Source organism: Hipposideros armiger, unplaced genomic scaffold (assembly GCF_001890085.2).
Source record: "Hipposideros armiger isolate ML-2016 unplaced genomic scaffold, ASM189008v1 scaffold_546, whole genome shotgun sequence".
Taxonomy (NCBI): domain Eukaryota; kingdom Metazoa; phylum Chordata; class Mammalia; order Chiroptera; family Hipposideridae; genus Hipposideros; species Hipposideros armiger.
Window position 1 is genome coordinate 353276 of NW_017731896.1, and position 22611 is coordinate 375886.

At 38.7% G+C, this 22611-nt stretch overlaps 1 protein-coding gene across 1 annotated transcript in view; it reads left to right on the forward strand.

The window, feature by feature from the left end:
* The first annotated feature begins 1868 nt into the window (after window positions 1-1868).
* The window catches only part of OVCH1 (ovochymase 1), a 48372-nt gene continuing 27629 nt past the window's right edge, over window positions 1869-22611 (forward strand). Inside the window, exons 1-15 of the mRNA XM_019668970.1 lie at window positions 1869-1935; window positions 2576-2694; window positions 2980-3077; window positions 3877-4049; window positions 5284-5379; window positions 6011-6162; window positions 7625-7808; window positions 10116-10212; window positions 16056-16189; window positions 17431-17571; window positions 17683-17813; window positions 18552-18645; window positions 19712-19840; window positions 21353-21427; window positions 22379-22559. Coding sequence (XP_019524515.1) covers window positions 1869-1935; window positions 2576-2694; window positions 2980-3077; window positions 3877-4049; window positions 5284-5379; window positions 6011-6162; window positions 7625-7808; window positions 10116-10212; window positions 16056-16189; window positions 17431-17571; window positions 17683-17813; window positions 18552-18645; window positions 19712-19840; window positions 21353-21427; window positions 22379-22559 — 1871 coding nt within the window. The remainder of the gene's footprint in view (window positions 1936-2575; window positions 2695-2979; window positions 3078-3876; window positions 4050-5283; window positions 5380-6010; window positions 6163-7624; window positions 7809-10115; window positions 10213-16055; window positions 16190-17430; window positions 17572-17682; window positions 17814-18551; window positions 18646-19711; window positions 19841-21352; window positions 21428-22378; window positions 22560-22611) is intronic.

The window sequence follows — 22611 nt, forward strand, 5'->3', positions numbered from 1 at the left end:
AACTAGACTGAAGAACAAAACGACAGCAACTTGTCTGTTCCCCTTCCCCCAATTCCCCAGCGCTGTTCCAATTCCCCAATAAAAATCTTTAAAATATAAAAAAATAAAACAAACCACCATCAAAATCATTTGAAAAAAAAACAAAACTCTTTATATTTTTTTCATCTCTAGCTGCTACCACATCTATTTCTGTCCCTCACAACCAAACTATTTGAATGAATTGTCTTCACCATTCTTGTCACCTCCATCCTTCATATTCCGTCTTCATCACAATATCTGTCCCTGCAACAAATACTCAAAATGAAACCGCTGTTTCTAAGGGCACCGGTAATCCCCTTTGTGCTGAATCTTAGGCCTCTGGGAATTTGGGGAAAGTTCTATAGTTTAGATCAGTGATTTAACTGGGGTGGAAAAATTTATTTTTCAAACAAAACATTATTTGCCCATCATTTGCTCATTGCTTGTGGGTTAGTCACCTACCACTTCTAATTTTACAACTATCGTAGAGCTGGGGCTTCTAGTAAGAGTCTTGGAAGGCCTCTAAGACCAGATCAGTAGGATCCTGCCCTAATGAAGATGCGTTAAAGGCAGATTCTCCATACATCACACGTCTAATCTAGGGTACTCAGCCCTTTCCTGACATCCTTCCTCTTGTAAAGTTACTTGGTTTTTAAAATAAAAGAATACTTCTGTTTGAATACATCATCTCCATAAACTTAAACCATCATCTTACTAACAGATTTAAATCTAAATCTAACAACCTGGCTATTGGTTATTATGCAATTTTTTTTTATATTGAATGGCTCTTTTCCTATTTAATGGAAAGGCATTGTTTTGTTAGGCCTGCCAGAGACGGGTCCTATATACAGAAGGACGAGGTCTCACTGGAGGCTGTGAGTTTTGAACTCGGGAAACAGGGAGCTGTGCTGTAACAGGAAACAATTCAGTGCCTAACCATGTAGATTTCGGGTATAAAACAGGCCATAGAACATCCTACAAAGCTGTGGGCACCACATGTGGAAGAGTGCAAGGGGGCAGCTCTGTGAGCCTCATGAGGAGGTTAGCCATGACCTTCAACATTGGGGGGCCTACTGTACTTGCACAGCACAAGTTTATTTTTTCTTTCCTTCTCCCACTTTATTTTTTAAAGGCTTTGTAGTTGTTTTAAGCTGACGCCCTTTTGCTAAGAAGAAAAGAGAGGAGTTTGAGTCTATTTGGAGAGTCTGATCTTTTATTGAAGGGTCCTGTGCCCCTGGGCCAGGGATGGCTATGCTTATCTTTGTGAAATTACTACAGTGAAAGCAAAACTCAAGGATAAGAGCGGTGAGGGCCATTGGTCCAGCAGCTACCGTATCTGGAGATTTCCTGGACTGAGCTCAAGTCTGGAGGTGCACTGCTTTTGTGAGTCTACGTCCTCTCAGGAGTCGGCCTCCCTGTGTGGTCTTGAATGGGTGACCAGCTTTCTTGACCCCAGGCTTGGGACACACTCTCTGGTGTGGGACAGAATTCACCTGTCCCATTAGGTCCCACTAGGTCACTGATCACCTTGCTCCCGCATCTGCACGCGTGTGAGTGTCCCACCAGCCACGGGGACACCTCACACCTGTCTGTAGGGCGGATGGTGGGGGTCCTGTGAAACTCCGGGCTGCCAGAAGGCGGCAGCATCTCGGGAAGATCCCGAGGAGGAAAAGCTGCGAGGCCAGGCCCGCGCAGCAGGTGTGGCCCATCGCGCAGCCGGCGGCAATGAAGAGCGCGGCCGTCGGACGCTTCGGGAGAGCGAGGGCTTGGGGCGTGCGGACTACCGGCGTCGCTCGGTTTTCTCAACCTGCGACAGAGGAAGACAGACAAAGGCCCCACGCGTGGGCACCATGTGGGCGATGGCCGGGGCAGGTGTGCTGCTGCTGCTGCTTGCCTTGGGCGTCCCTACCAGCCCAGGTGAGCCCAGGCCTGGGTGCCCAGGCTGCAGGAGGCTGAATGCTGGGAGGGAGACTGCACGCTCCTCAAGTCAGAAGAAAAAAGGGGGGAGGGGGACGGGGCAGGCCCACGTGCCCCCCGAGAAGTGCCTGGGCCAGGGTTTCTTTTTGAAATTCTCAAATTCTGGAGTTTAAGTTTTCAGTCACATCTGCTAACCCTGCTTGTACTAAGCGGCCTCCTCCAAGGGAAAATAACCAAGTCGAAGTTACTTCTAGCCAAATATCTGTCTTCCGGGGTAGCGTATGTTGTTCTCCACATCTTTAATAGAACCGAAACGACCTACCGCTCCCCCTCCCAGAGTAAGTCTCCCAACCTGTCACCACAGGGGGCGCTGGCGCACTATGTCCCCAGGTCTTTTTCTCGTTAGGGCAGCTCAGGCTGAAAAGGGGCAGGGGAGTCGTGAGGCAAGTTCTTATCATCTCGGGGTGCCTGTGGGGCAGTCTCAGGAATATCTTGAGAAAAGAAAAGGGGATAGTCTGGCTGAGTGATAGCAGAACATCTGTGTCAGGCCAGGAAAATCGTAATGTGAAATCTTGATAACGTGAACCTGTAAATAAGGGGCTCTGTGTGAGTGTGTGGACACACGTGCTCTCCCACATAGGACTGACGTGTGGAATTCGAGCAGCTGATTTGAAAAGCATGGACACTGTCTTGGAATCAGAGTTCTTCTCTAGACATAGCAGTTGGAGAAATTCAACAGTTGGTAGACATCCGTGGCAGGTCAGTATATAACAAAGGCATTGATTTCTTAATGAGAAAATGGTACCTTATTTCCTTTGTTTCAAATATAAAAACGGCAGGCTAACATGTACTTTTTCTCTTGACCCCAGTCGACCTCTATGCCAAAAAGTTTACTTTCATAGGTAATATCTAACTAACTAATTTATATCAGCATCTTAAGAATGTTCTATCATATTAGAAGAGTTGATTTTAAATATTTCTGACGGAGACAACATCCCTGGGGAGATGTGTGTTACTTGTGCTCATGACTTTCTCCTTGAGCAGGTTTCCCTAAAACTAGTTGAGCGCCATTTCTGTGGAGGAAGCTTGATTCAGGACAACCTGGTGGTCACAGCAGCACACTGCCTGATTAGCCTCCATGAGTAAGTTGTGGGTTTCCAATACTTGTCAAACTTTGAGTCATGGTTATAGAACTGGGAGATTTGATGCTCTAAATACCTTCCAAGATTAAATCTCAATTCCGTTTTTAATTTTGCCACCTGGTCTACCCCCCCCCACCCACCGACCTTCCTGATCCCCAGAAACTTGGGTCTGTTCCAAGATTTTCCATGCTTCCTCATTTCCTAATCAGAGAACCCACAGATCCCAGACACCATCTATCATGTGTGGAGTTAGTGGGGATAGAGGACAGGGAAGGGGATAATTACCTGTTCTAATTAAATATTAACATCAGATGTTAAGTGGATGCTGGAATTGTAATAATCTGAGTCATTAGAAGGGGGAAAAATTCTATGAAAATAACATATTTGGCTAGATTAAAAGAAGGTACCAATAAGAAGAAAAGAAGGATTAGGAACAACTTTCATACCTTGTTAAAGAAAATGATAGATAGAGCATGTATAGTCTGGTTTATATGTTAAAGAAGAAAAGCATGCTACACTTAAATACTTTACCCCAAAAGAGAATTGATGGTGATGGTGGTGGGGGAGTTCACAGAATGTAAACACTCTGTGACTGAAAACCATGACTTTTTACAGATCCTTATAAGGTATAGGGAATTATGACAATTGGTAGTAATCACTAATGAAGCAATTAAGTCTTCCTTTTAAGATTTAGAAATGCTTCCAAGTACATTAATCACTTTCATTTAATTACATGAAACCAAGACAGTCTTTCCTGGGGGAAACAACTACTTACGGAAACATTTTTCTTTGGTTTTAGGGAGCAAATTAAGAGTCTGACTGTGACTGCTGGGGAGTACAACCTCTTTCAGAAGGATAAGCAAGAACAGAATATTTCTGTCTCAAAAATTATTATCCATCCTGAATACAGCAGGCTTGGATATATGAGTTCTGATATTGCACTGCTGTATCTAAAACACAAAGTCAAGTTTGGTAAGTAAGGAGAGTTATAGTTTTCTTCATTACATTTTTTTTGTATTCTGTTTATTAATTCTGTATTAGTTAATTTCTGTGTATATATCTAATAACATTAGAATGGCTAAATTTTGTTTCTTTTTAAAATAACTTTATTTAATGTATAAAAATCACTGCACAGGCTGTAAGTCCCAGTCACAAATTATGTCTGCTTAACTTAATCAGCACTTTAAATGTTCCAGTGTCTTGGCTGGGTTATAATATAGACCATCTATGTATACTCAGCTCCAGCCAAGGAGTTTGGGACATTTGAATATTTTCTCAGAGACTTCTTTTTGTCATTATTATGGACTAGAAATGTGATGCGCTGTCAGCACAGGTAATCTAAACAATCTGGATAAAATATTAAAAATGTGTTTTTTTTAAAATATGAGAAATAAAAGTGTCCCAGTGGCCAAAAACAATGAAAAGAGTAAATGTAGAGGAGTTAGCCAGGTGCTGAAGTAAGTAATTGCCCTTGAGGCATCTAATATATCTTTTAGAACCTAGAGCTTTAAATGGTTGTGTATGGAGGCTGCCTGGGGATAGGGATGGGAGACGGGAAAGTCTGATTGGAGCCTCCTGTGTAACTTGGGACTTCCTGAAAGATGATGCTTTGGAAGATAGGGGAAAAGAGGGAAATATGCCACGTGGAGTGAGAGAATAAGGAAAATTACCTGCTTGAACTTTGGCCCTTGATGGAGGGTTCTCAGCAGAATCTGTAATCATGAGCAAGCCCTCATTCAGGTTTGATGTGGAAATTTACATTACCTGTGACCAAAAACTCCAAGCGAAGACTTTAAAGTTGTTGCAGGTGAGTATTCAGGGCCTCTGGCAGAAGCAAAAGTAAATGCTCTCTGAAGAGATGAACTTGAAATAAATCTCCGTTTCAATGTGATCCTATAAACTTTTAATGAATGTTAGCACACACTAAAATGTTAGTAGTTTGCGGTGGAGGGGGGTGGGGTGTCATTGTGATATGTAGAACAATGGATTATGTTTTTCCTTATTTTACTATTCCTACATTTTTCAAAATTTCTATAAATATGTGTACAAAATGCTTTTTATGAGAGGAAAAATTAAAATATATATCAATATTACATTTAGGAGGAAAGTTGTAGCAGCCATGAAATCAACCAGATGTCACTTTGAAAACATATTCAGCATCACTTGTCTGTGAAGTTTGATTTTTTTGTTATTATTGTTTTTTCAGGAACTGATATTCAGCCAATCTGTCTTCCCCAAAGAGATGATAAATTTGAAGATGGGATTGTTTGTATGGCCAGTGGATGGGGCAAGATTTCAGAGAGTAAGAGAAATCAAAAGAAAGTAATAATTTCTTGCAGGCCCCCTCATGTGCCCAGTGGACACAAAAATGTTGTTGACCATCGTAATGCATTTAACTCTTTTTTTTCTCCCTAAGTTTTGACCGAGTGAAGATTTCTGGTTGTCTTCATCATAAATAAGTCTATATTTATGTCTCTACATAAAACTCTTTCTGCTGCCATTTGGTTAAATAGTCAGATAAAGAAACCAGAGGTAACTTTAGTAGATAAGGAAGAATAAGTAAAGAGATAATCAGGAAATAGTAACAATTGTTCAGCTTCCTTGTCTTTAATATTGTGGGGTTTTTTTTAAATAAAGAATTTTACATAATATTGCTTTATTGACTAAAGTTTTCCTCTTGGGAAAACATTCAAGCATATATTCAGAGAAGTCACAATTGCCTATGTTACCTTAAAGAGCTGCAGAATTTTTTTTATAAATATTCTTTATTACATATTTGATTTTAGGGAAGAATATAGTTCATGCCACAAAAAAAAAAAAAGATTTCTACATTTTGGTTAAACATCTATTTGAAATAGGTGGAAACTTGTAGGTTTCTTATTCACTTGTTTCAGTGAGGGCAATTGACTAATTTACCAGTCCTTTCTCCACAGCATCCGATTATTCAAATGTCCTGCAAGAAATGGAAGTCCCTGTCATGGATGACAGAACATGTAATACTGTGCTCAGGGGTATGAATCTCCTTCCCCCGGGAAGGACCATGTTGTGTGCCAGTTTTCCTGATGGGGAAAAGGATGCTTGCCAGGTAAAAAGCAGAAAACCAGCCCAGTTACTCTGCCTTTCCCCATGAGCTGGTTTTGGAGGATAACTGCTTCAAAATTCCCTTTTCCCTCATCTTTCCGTTGAAACATGAAAAGGTTCACTTGACCTGGGCTGAAAGAGTTCTATGTCCCATGCCCAATCTTACCCCTACACTTCTTTTCGGGGAGGTGAGGGAGAGTAGGGAAGGTGGCTTCAACATTTCCAACCTAAAGAATCAAGCAGGATGACTACTTTGGCAAACTAATTAGGTTCAACTGGGAATTATTTTTCATTCCACCTTTTGTTAAACATTGTGATTGTTTTTTCAAGCCTTTAGTGCAGAATGCAATGTTTGTCCAAAGTCTGACCAGAGATAGCATATCTGTAATTACTGTTGGGTAAAAGATGTTGTGAATGACAATGATCTCCCAAGGCCTTCACAACAACTTTACAAAGAAGTCTTGTTTTTTATAAACTAAAAAGAGAGAAAAGAGTGACTGATTTGTAAAAGGTGTGTATTTTGTTTTGGATGAAGATGATTTACTTGGAAAGCATTTTTTTTTTTTAAGTGGAAGAGCAGGGAGTCTTGATTTTTTGCCAGCAAGCAGCTTGAAAGTGCTGTGGGCAGCTCCATGAAATTCTCTGTTGGAAAAATGTTTAATTTTTCTTCTAGAGGATGACAGAACAAAGACCAGGAGGAATTTGGGAGGGAAAAGACAGAAATTTACAACCATGCCTCTTTCTAAATTGGAACACAGATAGACTAAGTGTACTTTGTCCTTTTTTGGAGGAAGCCCTCAAACAAGTCTATTCGTTTTGAGGAGGGCTTAATCTGACACAAAATTGACACATTGTCAAGGAAGCATATTATTCTGAAGAATTATTAAGGATAGGATCCTGAAATTGTGTGTTCCTTATCCTGTAATCTGAGAGTCAGTGGTCCTTTACATATGAGTATAGTCCTTAGAACAAAATTAGGCTTCCCAGGAGTTCTGTTTTCAAGGTCTTGAGCCATTGCATGAACTTGGGAGCTCTATTCACTTGGGTCACAGCCTTGGGATAGCACCTAGCTTTTCCCAGCAATTCCAGGTGACAAGCTATAGAAGAAGCATATATCTGTAAACTTCCCCTCTTCTTTTCATTGATTTTGGAATGTATGTGTATATGTTTGTTCCCCAAAATAGTAGGAGGGAGAATTAAATGCTAGCTTGACAAGATTGTAGGCAATAGGTGGAAGGATGTTACATCTGGGTGAAAAGAGAGGACCTTGAAATTAATGGTGAAAAAACAAAAAGATGGACAAAAAGTATTGATGGACACTGACCATTGGGCTTACAGGCCTCTACTTCTCTCTTTGAGATGAGTGCTGATATTTGTGGACCTGATAAAATATATAAATTTTTTTTCTGATAAAATATTTTTAACTTGTGAATATTTTCAAATTTTTTCTCTCTCTATTACCAAAGGGAGACTCTGGAGGTCCGCTTGTTTGTAAAAGAGGCAATGGCACCTGGATTCTTGCTGGGATAACTTCCTGGGGACCTGGTTGTGCTAGAGGTTGGGACCCTTTAAGAAATAGAAAAGCATCACTTGGCATTTTCTCTAAGGTGTTTGAGTTGATGGATTTTATCACTGAGAACATGATCACAGGTAGGTGTAATATGTGTGAATTTTTTCTTCCTCATTTTATTGCAACTCAAAATCGACCGTGCTTATTTCAAGGGTAGTCACTCTGATATGTTGCAGATACAATCAGATTAAACAAAGCAAGAATATGGTTGGTTTTGAATTCCTAATCCAATGTATATAAACTTCTGTCTCTGAATTCATAAACATTGATATCTAGCAATTGAACTTCAACTTACTAACTTGAATATTGACTGGATCTTCAAGTTTATGTTCATGCAGATGTTCATGAGATTTTTTTTTATATTTATGAGATTTAAAAATAGCCTTTGAGAATAGACTCATTACAGGATTCTTTCTTCGTTTATCCAGTTGACATTTTGTTTTTCTCTAAACTACTTAAGAGCACTAAAAATAAATCACTCCTCTCCCACTTCCCCCATTCACCCTTGTTCATTTTACTTGGTGACATGGTAAAATAATGAAGTGTTTGGGGAGTTATTTTTGTTCTGTGGCACTAAAATCTAGATTAGGAAAATAAATATGGGTCTGGAGAGGCCAACCCAACATTCCAACTGTTGGGAGAGGCAAAGAAGTGAATGGCCAGTTGTGATAAGAGGTGAAGTGCAGGTAAGCCTAGAGAGCCATCAGATTACGAGGAGTCTAGGGGACTTAGCCCCGAGGGACCAGAAGGTTTGCCATGCAAAGGGGCAGCCTTTGCCGAAGAAAATGGCACAACGGGCAGCCTCTGCAGAATACAGACATGAGGAAATACAGTTCACAGAATGAGTAGTTTAGTATAGTTTTGAAGGCCAGTCCAGACCCCAGCAGCAGAACATAGCATTCTCTCCATCCCTCCCTCATTGTAGTCCAAGGTCAGCCACCTAGGTGGTGATTTGCCCAGCACTGCTGCTGTTGGTCCAGCTGAACACCAGCGCTTCCTCAGACTAGAGCAGGCTCTCAGCTCATCTTCATTTGATCTTCAGAGTGAAAGTTCTGTTCACTGCCATTACTGCAAGGGGAAATTGGTGGCAATTCTATTCAAGTTTTATCACCTGGAAGAGAAGGTTAAAAAGATTAACAAGCCCTAAACAAAGGTTGATGATAACAATATTTTTAAATGGCAATGAAATCAGGCAATAACCATTAATTCCACAGTCAAATGAATATCAGAATGTGACTAGTAATTTTTTTAAATCACACTTCCTTAAGATCAGCTTTCTAACTTTCTAATCCCTTAGCTGCCTATTTCTTCTAGCTTCCAGCAATTTAAATGTGACACTGGCACCTAAAATTTATGGGTGAATGAGAGGAACTTGCCATGTCATTGCTAAAATTTCTGTACTTTTATTTTAGTATCATTATACAAAGATATTTTATTATTACCCAAGACATTCTAATTCGAGATGGGAAAATAACATATTAGTTTCATATGCTATAAATTTAACAGCTTCAGTATGACTCATGTTTTGAGGAAACTGGATAAATGTTAAATCTGAAGAATTCAGATAAAGAAAAGAACATTATAAATACTACTCAGCCATAAAAATTAATGAAATCTTGCCATTTGCAACAATGTAGCTGGACCTTGAGGGCATTATGCTGAATGAAGTAAGTCAGAGAAAGATAAATATCATATGAGTGCACTTGTATGTAGAATTAAAAAGAAAACCTCATAGATACAGAGAATAGATCAGTGGTTGCCAGAGATGGAGGATATAGTTAATAATACTGTACTGCGTATTTCAAAGTTGCTAAGAGAGTAGATCTTAAAAATCACATAGAAAAAATTTTTATAACTGTGTAGTGATGTATGTTAACTATACTTATTTTGATCATTTTGCAATATATATAAATATTGAATCATTATGGTGATGTCTAAAACTAATATGTTATATGTCCTATAACATTATTGACATATATGTCAATATATATGTATATGTGTGTATATATATATCATATATATATATGACATGTATATTAACAATAAGAAATGTAGGAAAAACCTATTGAAGAAGTATGTCAGGTGGTTAATGAAACTATTGGGTTGTCGGAAAAGTCATGATGCATTTTTGCAATGAAAAACAAAAAATACATCATGACTTTTCCGACAACCCAATATTATATTCTAAAAAACAAAACAAAACATGATTTAGAAATTTTTCTAATGAAGTCTGCAAATACAATGTCTAGGTCATAGCCCCTAAAAACATATTCACTCCCATAAATGTAAGTTATATAGTATAAATTGTACAACGTCAGGCTGACTCTGTACCATATGTCTTGAAATACTGTCCATAGCTGAGGTAAATAATCAACTTTGTTCCTAAGTTTTTGGAGCTTGTGGACTTCAGGGAACAGTGTTATTTGGAGAAAAAGGGAAGATTCGTTACCCCCATTCAAAAGAGGGCAGCTATTCTCGTAATTGGTATGTATCCCAGGTAGGAGTGATTCTTGGGTTTTCCCCCCAAGATCATGCCATTTAAGGGGCTATGTTTTTGCAATTTCATCTAGTATCTCAATTTCTTTATCTGATTTGCCTAAAGTCTATATATTTGATCTGATATTTTATGGTTGGCAAATATTTGCTAATTGGTGTTTCTGATACCCATTAATACAAATTATCAACACAAACGATATTAAGACTGGTGCTTACATGAAATGATGCATTCAAATATCTAATATTAACAGCACCTGGTAGTGATATTGCTATGGGAATGTAGTAGTTAATCCTCTTCTACTTATTTCTGTAATAATGGTAATATTTTGTTAAGTGTTGCCTAGAAGATGGAAACTATTTCATCTATAAGCTTCAGTATCTTTAAATATTTTTTTGACATACCCTGCCCTCCATATGGCTAAAGATATTTTTTAAACTTTAGAAACTAGTTTTGCAAGTATCTTATTTTCTTAAGTATTTTACATTGCTTTTTAAAATTGTACTGAGCATTGAAAGGTATTCAAAGGTAGATGGGAGTTCTATGAGTTTATCACCTGGTAGGAGGAGTGAGCTGGACAAAAATAACGACTATAAAACAAGATAAAAAAGCTTTAGCATCCACCCTACCCATGGGCGTTGGGCCTATGGAAAATGGAAAGACTAATTCTCATTGCAGCAATTTGTGAACTGTGTGTGTGTGTACTGTGGTTGGAAGAGGTAGGGGTCAGAATGCTTTAGTGTAGGGGGTGGTATTGAAACTAGGCATTGAAGGATAGATATTTTTTAAAAGATTTTTATTGGGGAATTGGGGAAGGGGAACAGCCAAGTTGTCCTTCAGTCTTAGTTGTGGAGGGCACAGCTAGCTCAGCTCCCAGTCCAGTTGCCGTCCGGCCGCCCAAGAGCAGCTCAGGGCAGCTCAGCTCAAGGTGCCATGTTCAATCATAGTTGTGGGTGGGCATAGCCCACCATCCCATGAGGAGTGGAACTGGCAGCCTTGTCATTAGGAGCACATGCTCTCAGCAGCTGAGCCATCCTGCTTCCTGTTGGCAGCTCAGTGGCAGCTCAGCTCGGACACAGCTCACTGGCCCATGTGGGAATTGAACCAGCGACACTGTTGCTCAGAGCTCACCCTCTTAACCAACTGAACCACTCGACTGGCCCCTGAAGGATAGTTATGATTTTATAGCTCATGAAGTCTTTTGTAGCGCTAATATCTTAGAGATTTCTACAGATCATTCCAGGCAGAGTGAATTATGTTTAATCAATGTCAGGGAAGTGAAGAAATCGGGGTTGTTTGGACAATGCATATCCCGGTGCAGCTGGGGAGCAATGTTAATGGAAATGGAAACTGGGGTAGCAGTGGGCAATGAAAGTGAAAAGGATGGTGAGGCCTTAATTATAGAGGACCTTGAATTCCATGAGAAGAAGCTCAGACTTCAGGCCATAGGTAGTGAGGAGCTAAAATGGTGGTGAGATTGTAATTTATAAAATGAATGTAAAATGTATGTAACTATGTGTTACAACTATGGGATAGAAATGAAGTAGCTTAATTGCAACCCGTATTTAAAAGGCTCAAGAGTCTAAGTTGACTTTCTGTGAGTCAACCTAGTAATAATATAATACCCGTAAAGCCTTTGCCATCTTTGCTTAAACTTTTAGAAGAATATCATCCAGGACAAGAGTAACAGTGCTGTTCTATTAGAGTCCTGGATGGGAGGAGTAAAGAGGAGGTCCCCCGGTACAACCTTTAGAAAGGGACATTGGTAAGCTGGAAATTACTTGAAAGACAATGGTCAAGATGGAAAGAAATTCAAAACAGTGTCTTGGGAGATATGGTGGAAGGAAGTAGGAATATTTTTGGTTCAAAGAAAACTCGAGAGGAGGAAGGAACTATCTTGATTTATGTGAAAGGCTATTAGGAAAGCAGAACTGGACTTATTCTGATTAATTACAGAACCAAGAGCAAGGAGCAGAAGGTAGATGTTAGCAGGAGGCAGATTTCAATCTAGCATAGTTTCCAATTTGAGAGATTTCTGAGCCTGCCTCAGGATATAATGAATTTCCTTACAGGTGGGTATTTGAGCTATAGGTGGCTATGGGTGAGATTAGCGAAAGCATTTATATATTAGGTAAGAGACATGCAGATGACAGTCCATTTACCCTCAAACACAAAGCACCTATGATTCAGCTTCAACAATGAAGAATTGAAGAAATCTGCAATAATGACTTTCCAAACAAAGCGGGTAGTTACTACCATCACATATTGCAAAAGTCAAAATGAGTTCAGATAAAATACACTGGATATGGCAATTCAAAATTTGGGAGCTGATTCAGTATATTTGTAGACTCAGAATCTATATTCATAATGAGTTAAGTGATTGTTTAAGACCTGGTATCTCTCCGTCACTAACTAATAATAAAATTTTTTTACTGAAGCCTTAAGATGTGTAGCACTATTTTAGGTGCTACTAATACAGCATGAATGAAACAGACAAAAGTGTTTTCCTTTGTGGGGCAAGTTGGAAGGTGGAGAGAGGAGGGATCATATAAATAACATTACATATAATAGTAGAAGGTGGGAAGTGTTATGCAGAAAAATAGAGGGTGGTCAGTGAAGACTGCACTATAAAGATGATAGTTGAACAAAGACTTGGATTAGATGAAAAGAGGGAATCATATGATCATCTTGGGAAGGGACATTCCAGGCAGAAGGAATGGCATGCATGAGGCAGGAAAACTCTTGGTATATTTGGGGCACAGCAAGATCAGAGAGCTTGAGCTAAATGCACAAGGGGAGAAGTGGTTGTAATTAGTGGTGGCAGCCATTGGAGGACTTTGAGCAGAGGAGGAATATGACCTGATACATTTAAAAGGCACTTTGGCTGTTGGATTGAAACTAGATGTAGAAGGTGAGACCAAGAGCTGAGAGACCAGCTGCTACAATAATCCAGGTAAGGATGATGCTGGCTTTGACCTGGTTGGTAGTGAGAAGTCGAAGTCGTAGGACCACAGGATTTGCTAATGAGTTAAAACTTTGAATTTTAAGAGAGAGAGAGAGCCTTATGATGACTTGAGGGTGTTTTATTTATGAGAAGGATGGAGCTGCCATTGTTTGAGATGAGGTAAACAGTTAAGCAGTGAAGATAAAGAGGGAGATGCAGCAGTGGCTTTTAGGTAAGAGGGCAGTAGGGTCAAAAGAAGCAGGGATTTTTTTGTTGTTATTGTTTGTTTGTTTGTTTGTTTGTTTGTTTGTTTGTTTGGGTTTGTTTTGGAAGAGTAGGCTTAGCTGTCCTTATGGGCAGAGAGAGGATAAGAGTTATAAGTCAACAGAAATACATATATATGTGAAGAAAGTTTCATGAGAATATAACAAAGAATGTTTAGCTTTGGAAAGAAAGACTTATTTTCTGGGAAAACAACAAAAAAATGTTAAGGTAATCTATAGGCAAGTTGAAGGAATTGACACTTGATGTCATCTTAGTAACTGTAAGGTTTTAATTGCTTCAAGTTTAGGAGATAAAGTTGAGAGTAAATAGTTAAGACATTAAATTGCTTGTCGGGACTAAAGTAAGATGTCAACTAGACAGAATGACAACTCAGCAACATTACAACCTCTTTAGTATTGGCATGAATTTGTACTCTATTTCAACAAGTCTAAAACACACTGCTTGTAAAGTTTATCATTATTTTAAGTACCACCAATTAAGAAAACAAAATACACAAGATTGGGAGACCTTCATGTAAGGCTGGGACAACACAGGCCTCCTATGTTCGGCTAACCGAGGCATAAACCCATCCACATGGGAAGTTCCGTACCTATCTTTGGCACTGGATGTAGGGAGTAGTAAAAATCTTACCCGAGAATTTAAATCACATGCTAACACTCCTGCAGGCCTATAGTGTAAAATCCTTTTCACCAGTATAGACCAAACTACCTCAAGCAGAAAATTTTAGTTTGCAGTTGAGAGTGCCCCCAGGTGACTGGTTAAAGCTAATACAAGTCCCTTTCTGGAAAAATTCTTTCAATTCAAGTCTAACATAATTATAAGACTACAACGTCAGATCCTTTTGATTTTAGAATGTTCAAATGTGAAGAGACATGTGTTTTAGAAATGTAATCAGGCATGGAGCCAGTCTGCATACTTAGTGACTTCTCCAGCATGCTAAAGCAGCCTTGAATGGCGGAAGGCTTTTATAAATGCCTAATAGAGTCAAATCAGCTAATGGAAAGGGAGAGAGATAATGAGAAGAGGAGCAGGGTCTCATACAGTCCCTCCAAGTCCATCTTTATTCTGGCAGGTGGTAGCTAGGCTCTCAGAAGTGGCAGATACATGGCACTCAGGTGGTCTCTTTCCTTTCATGCCCATGGGAGGCACTGCATTTCTTAGAACTGGGAAGAGTACCTGGCATATAATTAATACTCAGTAGATACTTGAATGAATAAATTGATAATTAATTTTGTCTCCTGCCTGTCACTTAGCTTGTCTAGACCTCAGAATCCTTTTTTAATATAGCAATCACTAACAATAAATCAAAGTTGGCATATAATTTGCAATCTGTTTTCCATCTTTGAGTTCGCGATTTTGAGGCAGAAAATAATTTGATGAAAACAGGAGAAAGTACTGGCCTTTGAAATCATAAAGCCCAAACTGTATTTCCTATTATATGAGATGTGATGAGTCCCTTAATATCAATGCCAGTTTTCCCATTTGGAGAAGGGGAGCAATTTCTCTCCTGCCTGCTTCAGAGGGGCGTAATGAGTCTCAGGCAGGATGATAGATGTGGGGTGCTTTTCCAATTGGAGTGCTTAAAAAACCGAGCTTTATAATATTTTAGGTAGCTTATTGCTTTTTAAATTGAAGTGCTTAAAAGTGATTTTAATAATATTTTAGGCAGCCTATTTTTACATCTATGTTCAGGATGATAGACTTGAATAGAAAAAGAATAAAGCAAGGGTATGCTAGACAGTTTCTGATTAAGGAGGAGATGTATAGTAAGATGAATTGTTGCATTTGGTTTTTGGAAACTGGGTATGAAAGAGTTGGGTGATGGCTACAACCCTGAACATTTCCTGCTCAGAGGTCAGTGGGACTGTGAACAGGTCTAAGGTTGTTGATAAAGAGTACCGAGTTTTAGAAAGAAGTTCATTCTGACAGATTCAAGATGAGATTGCTCTGCACTCATGAATGTGAGACATGGGAGATGCTAACGATTTATGGCCCACTGAGGTTTCTTAACTTGAATAATAATATGAATTCATGTCGGAAAATAAATGTGTAAAGGATTATGTGTTAAATTATGTAAGACTACTTTCAAAATGTTTAGACATGTTTCTAAAGATGTTAGCGAAAGGTCACCCAGCTGACCTTACTGGGAGCTAGAGGAATGACATTGCAACCACAGGGGCTGTGACTTAGGATGACCTTGGAGGATGTGGCTGGTTAGCGTTAACATGCTGCATGATCAGCCCACAATTTATAATCCATAATTCAACTTCTGGGTGAATATTATGAGTTTTCAATTAGACTTAGAGAGATGAATCAGGTATTTTTTTCAATATACATAGATCATAATTGTAGCATTTTATACCTAAATGAAAATTTAAAGGTGGTTTCTGGCCGTTCTCTAATAAATTACTCTTCTATTGGTGAGATGTCAGAAATTCAAGCATAAACAACTTATTCTCACATAAGGAATTTCCACTGCTTTTTATCTTCTAATATCCTATAAAATATTATTGGTGAGTTACTAGCTAAAACCTAGATAATAGATCTTATATGTCACACTTGACTCTGCCATTTATTATACACTGTCCACCTTCCCCTGCCTAGCTTATGTGTTTGGAAAATAATGGCCCCAGAAGATAAAATTATCCTGGTGGAATTTACAAACTTAGACATAGAAAATCAAGTTGGAGGTGACCATGACTATGTATCTTTGCAATCAAGCAATGGAGTGCTTGTTAGTAAGTATGTTAGATTTATTTTAATTTGTCATTTGGTAGTTCCTAAGAGGCCAAAAAGGTGCTGAAGGATCTGAAATTAGATTTCTACAGAAGGGCGATTATTTAATCTTAGATACTGTGCCCTTTTTGAAGTTGAGGGGGTGTGTGCAGTACAAGTAGGACCAATGACCAGCATATTGACTGAGCTTTCTTTATTCCTTTCTCAAGTTTACTAACAGTATTGAACAAAATTGATTTCGCAATTGTCAGAAAACTTCTTTTCAAAGCAATGTTTATTTTATTTTTTATTTTTGCCACAAAAGCAAGTGCACGTTAGCCAAATTTGGTAAAGACAGATGAGTGAACACAAGAAAATGTAAACCAATCATAGCCCTACCACCTAAAGATAGGCGCTGTTAACATTTTGGTGTATATTTATTTATACATACTAACTATATTGAACTTTATTACACATTGTATTATAATGTCTCTTTTCTTCTCATGACACAATAGATTATTTTATGTCATTAAATTTCTTTTTACTGAATACCTCATAAGCTATATATGCATACTGATATATGTATTTATTTGAAATATTATGTGCTAAGCTTGGTAGAAAGTCTCTAGAACCGGGATAGACCTTAGTCTCCAGGTCTCTAAAAGGCCAGTGGTTAGGACAAATCCCTGTTCACAAATGTTTGACAGGATGTTATAGACAAAATATTGTGCTAAGGGTTATATTATTTATTGACTAAATGATTTCATGCTTCAAGCCTGCTACTTACCCAATAATCATTACTTCAACCAATCATTTGTTAAAAGTCAACTATACACCAGATAACATATCAGGTCCTGGACATATTTAGAGTAAAAGCAGTCTGTGCTTTAATGAGTGTGCAGTTTGCTGAGGTAACTAAAGGTGTACCACAAAGTAGGAAATGGCGTAGAATAGGAAACGTGCTATGGCAGTTCAGAAAAGGTAGCTCTTATTTCTGTTGGGTATCTGAGAAAATGTATGGGAGAACTGGACATTGAGTTAGGCCCTGAAGGATGAGTAGAATTTGGACATCAGAGATTGGGTATGAGAAGGGGAATGGAATGTAAAGTCATGCAAGCAGAAAGTGTGGAATGATTAAAGGGGCCACTAAATAGGTTGGGGTGTTTAGAGCAGAATTCGTGGAAGACAATATTAGGAAAACAAACATATCAGTTTACTTCCATCATTGTTTAGTAACCTTATTCCAATTTATTTTTCTTTTGAGGTGAGCTCTGTGGAGATCTAGTGCCCTCACCATTGCTGACAGAGACCAATGAGGCAACAGTTACATTTGTCTCTGGTACAGAAAAGAGTGGCAGTGGCTTTGAGCTTACCTTTACTGCCGTACAGAAGAACTCAGAAGCAGGTATTTTAGATATATTAATTCCATGCTGGTTTTCTTTGATATGGGGGGGGGGGGGAAGAAGAAGAGAATGCCTTTGGTCATCCACTTTGGATTTCCCCAAAACTTCCATAGGTTCAGGTTGTGGGAGTGTGGCTGTGTTGGTGGAAGAAGGGACGATTTCCTCTGCCAGTTACCCTGACTCTTCTCCCAGGAATGTAAGGTGTCATTGGCTCATTCATGCTCCCGAGAAACACATTATAAAGGTAGGCAACAAAGGAATCTCATTACTTCATTGAGAACTTAGCTGTTAGTGAGGTAGAACTTACTTCACCTGGACTGTGAAATTGCCATCATGACTAGGAACTTCTATTGGCCTTATTTTTTGAATCTTAAAGGGAATCTATGTATGTGGTTTGAAAAGATTCAGCAGTTTAAAAGAGAACACCATTAAAAGCATGCTTGCTTCTCATCCAACTCCTATCCTACCTCCTAGTGACAAACACTGATAAGTTTCTAGATCATCCCTCGAGAGAGATTCTGAGCATTGACAAAGATGTGTGAGTATACATTTATATTGTATGGCAGTGCTTGTCCTACTTAAAAACATCTCAAAGATTTTTCCAGATGAGTCCACAAGAGCTCTTTTGAACTACTACACAAAACTATATTGTGTGATGTCCCATAATTTCTGAAACCCGTTTTCTATTAACAGACATTTGGTGAGTTTCCAGTCTGCCCATATCAGCAATGCTGGTGCATTCCTGTGTCACTGCTTTTGGACACACATGGATGAATACAATTACCAGAAGTGGACTTGCTGGGTCAAAGGGTTTATGCATTTAAACCTCATAGTCAGTTGCCAAATTGCCCCCAAAGAGGCTGCAATTATTTACACTTCTGCCAATGGACTATGAGGGAGTTACTGAGAGCCTTTTAATTATAGAGGGAAACTTTTAAAGTTTATCTCTTCTCTTCCTCGACCACTCCTCTGGTTTGTACAGTTGGCATTTGAGGACTTCACTACGGAATTTAACCAAAGCTGTATTGATGATGCTGTTGTGATTTATGGTGACTCCGAAGAGGCACATGAATTAGGTGGGTCACATTTCTGTCCTTTAAGCTTAATCTGAAAAGCATGGGACTAACCGGAGTAGTTGCATCACTGGCTGGATTCCTTGGGTTCCCAGAGGTAAAGTGGGAATATGAATTTCTTACACTGGAAACTCACGATGCCATAAAACTTCAGCTTTAAAACCCATCGGCCAGCAATGTTTTGGGTAGAAATATGCAAAATTGGAAGAATTTTTCAGAATATTTAGAAGGTGAAAAGGAAATCCCAGGGAAAAAAGGAAAATGGTGACAGTGAGTACATTTTGGGCAGTTGTTTAAAGTAAATTTTTAAACTTCCTTCTTTTCTGTGTTAATCCCTTCCATTGATGATATTGTTACTTTTATGCCCAAGAAAAGTAACAAGCAAAAAGCGTAACCAAAAGCTATAATTTCTAATGGGAGTCTTAAAAGTTAATATTTTGAACTGAAACTTCAAATGTGCTTTCAAATTTGGACCTATCAATTTACTAAGTATAAAAAATGATCCCTTGCAGCCATGTAGCCACTTTCTTAACACCTACTATTTGTCTTTTAGCTGGGTGTTAGTGTGGGTTGGAGACCAGGAATGTAGATAGGTTCAGAATGTTTATTTGTATATTTAGGGCAGGTGAGTGGAAGCACAGTCCTCCTCGTATCTAGCAAAACGGGACCTGGTAGAGAGAGGGGTTTAGGCCAAGCAGATTTCAGAGTTCCCTATTCACATATGGTGTAACCATGTTCTGTTTGGAAGGAGTACTAACTTTGGGATTTACTGTAACTTGCCTCTTTTTATTGTCTACAAGGTACCAATCCATTGAGGTTTCTATGCATACTAAAAATCAGATGTCTTTACCCTATCCATCGTTTTTTTTTCCTGTGAAAAATTGTAATACATTATTATCTTGAAGCTAGTGTTTCATTCCCACATGAAGTAAAAGGGTGTGCCTACAAACCAAAGCTAAAGAAAAACAAAGTTGCTGGAAAATAATTAATCAGCTGATGTATTACCTCTGTTTTCTGATTTTAAAACATTTTTATAACTATAAGTCACACTTTCCTAAAACTTTTACAGCAAAACTTTGTGGAATGTTCAATCCCGCTCCAATATTCAGTCCTGATAATGTGATGGTGATTCATTTCAAAAGTGATGGTGAAAATAACTTCCGAGGCTTCAAGGCTAGATTTACCTTTTTGCCCTCAGGTCAGTATAAACACTTGTGCAATAGTGATTTTTGCTCATGAAAACAGTTCTGGGGAGGATAATATAACCATTTTTACCTAAATTTAGAGTGCTTGAATCACTTCAGTGGCAAAATAAAAATGCGGATTCCTGGGCCCACCCCCAAAGATTTGAATTCTGTAGATCTGGGGTGGGGCCCAAGAATCTGTGCTTTAACAAGCTCCTCAGGTAAAGCCAAGAAACTACATGTACTAGATGGTCAAAAAATATCCTGAGCACCTTCTGTTAAAAGTAGATAATTCAGATCAGAGAATGTAATTCAGAAATGAGATTGACTGGCTCTGTTTTGGGATGTTTGAAGGTTTTGAAAGACTAGTGTTAATGGGCTTCTAGGCATTCTAGGAGATAAAATAGCCTCTACCCAGTCAAAGGGAATATCATCTACCAAAATCCCAGTGTGAAAGAGAATGAATGATGTACAAAAACTACAAATAATTCAACATTGTTTGACTTTTGGGGGAATGATGGAAGAGGCAAGAGACAGATGAATATGGGCATTAAATGTTAAGTATCAGGGTGATAGAATAGCTAGCTAACATTTATTGGCTTGTTCTGTACCCGGTATAGTCTAAGAATTTCATGTGCATTGTCACATTTAATCCTCCTTAAAAAGCTAAGTGGTTTGTACACAGCTCTGCATTTCACAAGTGAGGGACAGAGGCTTAGAGAGGTAACTTTCCCAAGGATGCATAGCTGGCAAAGAACTGTAGAGCCAGAATTCCAGTCTTGGTGGTAATATGGAAGCTGGACAGGGAGGTTAGGGGTGAACTACATGCAAGGAGAGCAGTGAGGAAGTCATTGTAAGAATTTATTCTAGATATATTGCTTCATTAGGTATGTTGTGGGGGAGGGGCATATGAAGGAGAAAAGGTCTAGCATGATACTCAGAATTCTAGCTTGTGTGGCTAGATGGATAGTGGAGCCACTAAAGGATACAGAGAAACATAATAACATCATATTGACTGTTAAAATCCATTGGTTCCCCTTGAAACATGTGGATTTTTTTTTTGTATCAACTTGTTGAAGATCTAGATGGAGATATCTAGCAATGCTAGATCTTAGAATTCAGGAAGGAAAGAGATTGAGATTGAGGAGACAAATTTGGAAGTCATATATATGTCAATGAATAAAAATGGGGTTATAAGCAGTACCTTGTGGAATATCTTTCAGGCTAAAGAATAGGATCCTGAAGAAAAGACTGAGATTGAGAAGAGTTATCCTTAGATACAGCAAGAGAACTAAGAGTAATTTCATGGAGCCAAGAAAGGAAGGAATGCCTGAAGGGGTCAGATACAATAGGGATATTAAGAGATATACAACAAATCATATCCATGGGATCTGGCATTTAGCATTTTAAAGGTAGTGCTAGTGAGATCAACATTAGCGTGGTTTTCTGATTGACCAGGTAAAGCAAGTAGGGTCAGCTAGTGTAGGCTACTCTAAATTATCTTCAATGGAAATTTTTATCCGTAGACTCTTTAAACAAAATTGGATCCACATCACCTCCCAAAACTAAACCTGTATCTTCTGCAAAAGCTGTTCCCTCTGGTGAGTTGATGGCCATGTGGTTGCTATTTATTTAATCTCCCTTCTTCGTTAGGTGTCTGTTTTGAAAGTCTCATCTGACATTGATATAACTCCACAGTGAAGAATAATTAGTTTTATAACTAGGACCATGAAACTTCCAGAATCTTGTTTGGATTTGCATATAAACCCATAAGTAGAGGGAAGAAGAAATAAGCTGTATGATAGAAAGGGGTACAGAAGGCAATCCTTTCTCTTCATCTATTCCTGGCAAACTTAATATTTAAAATATCTTTCTAGACTCTGTATTTAGTATGATTATGTATTTGGGGCAAAGGGTGAAAAAAGGTTTTTTATTTTTGTCTTTTAACACACACTGGCAACTTTTAACTTATTTACAATCTGAAGTATTTGGTTAAATATTATGATCTTTCATTGCTCTGTGTGTATGTACTAAATATGCTCTGGTGGATGGGTTGTAATACAATAGAAAGTTGTACAGGGATCTTGAAGAGTTGAAAAAAATCTGCTTCTTATACATGGGAGCCAGAGAAGGCTTCATGGAGAAGATAGACCTGAGCTGAGTCCTAGCAGTATTCCAGACAAGAGAACAATTTGGATTTCTGAGCGAATTTGGCATGTTTGAGGATTTGTAAATAATTTCATACAGTGAGAAAGAAATCAAACAAGGACATATAATGAACAACCTTGTATGCTCTGCTAACCAATTTTTCCTACTGGAATATAAGTTCCATATAACATAAATTCCCATATAATTGCTTAGCAGAGTCATCTGGGCAATCTTTTAAAATAAGATTCCCCAGAGGTGGGTCTTGGGAATCTATATTTTTATAAAGCTCATCTGATGTTTGGGAATTACGATTTGTCTGCTATGCCAAGCCATTAGGGGAGAAGGGTGTTCTCCATGATTTCAGTTGTATAGGTAGGTCATTAGTTTCATCTTCTTTGCTGTAGGTGTCTGTGGCATCCCTCCATTTAGTCCCCAGTGGCTTTCCAGAAGAATTGCAGGAGGAGAAGAAGCCTGTCCCCACTGTTGGCCATGGCAGGTGGGTTTGAGGTTTCTAGGCAGTCACCAGTGTGGAGGTGCCATCATCAGCCCAAGCTGGATTCTCACTGCAGCTCATTGTCTGCAATCGTGAGTGAAACTGATGATATTTTACTAATGGGTTTATAGACCACACCTAGGA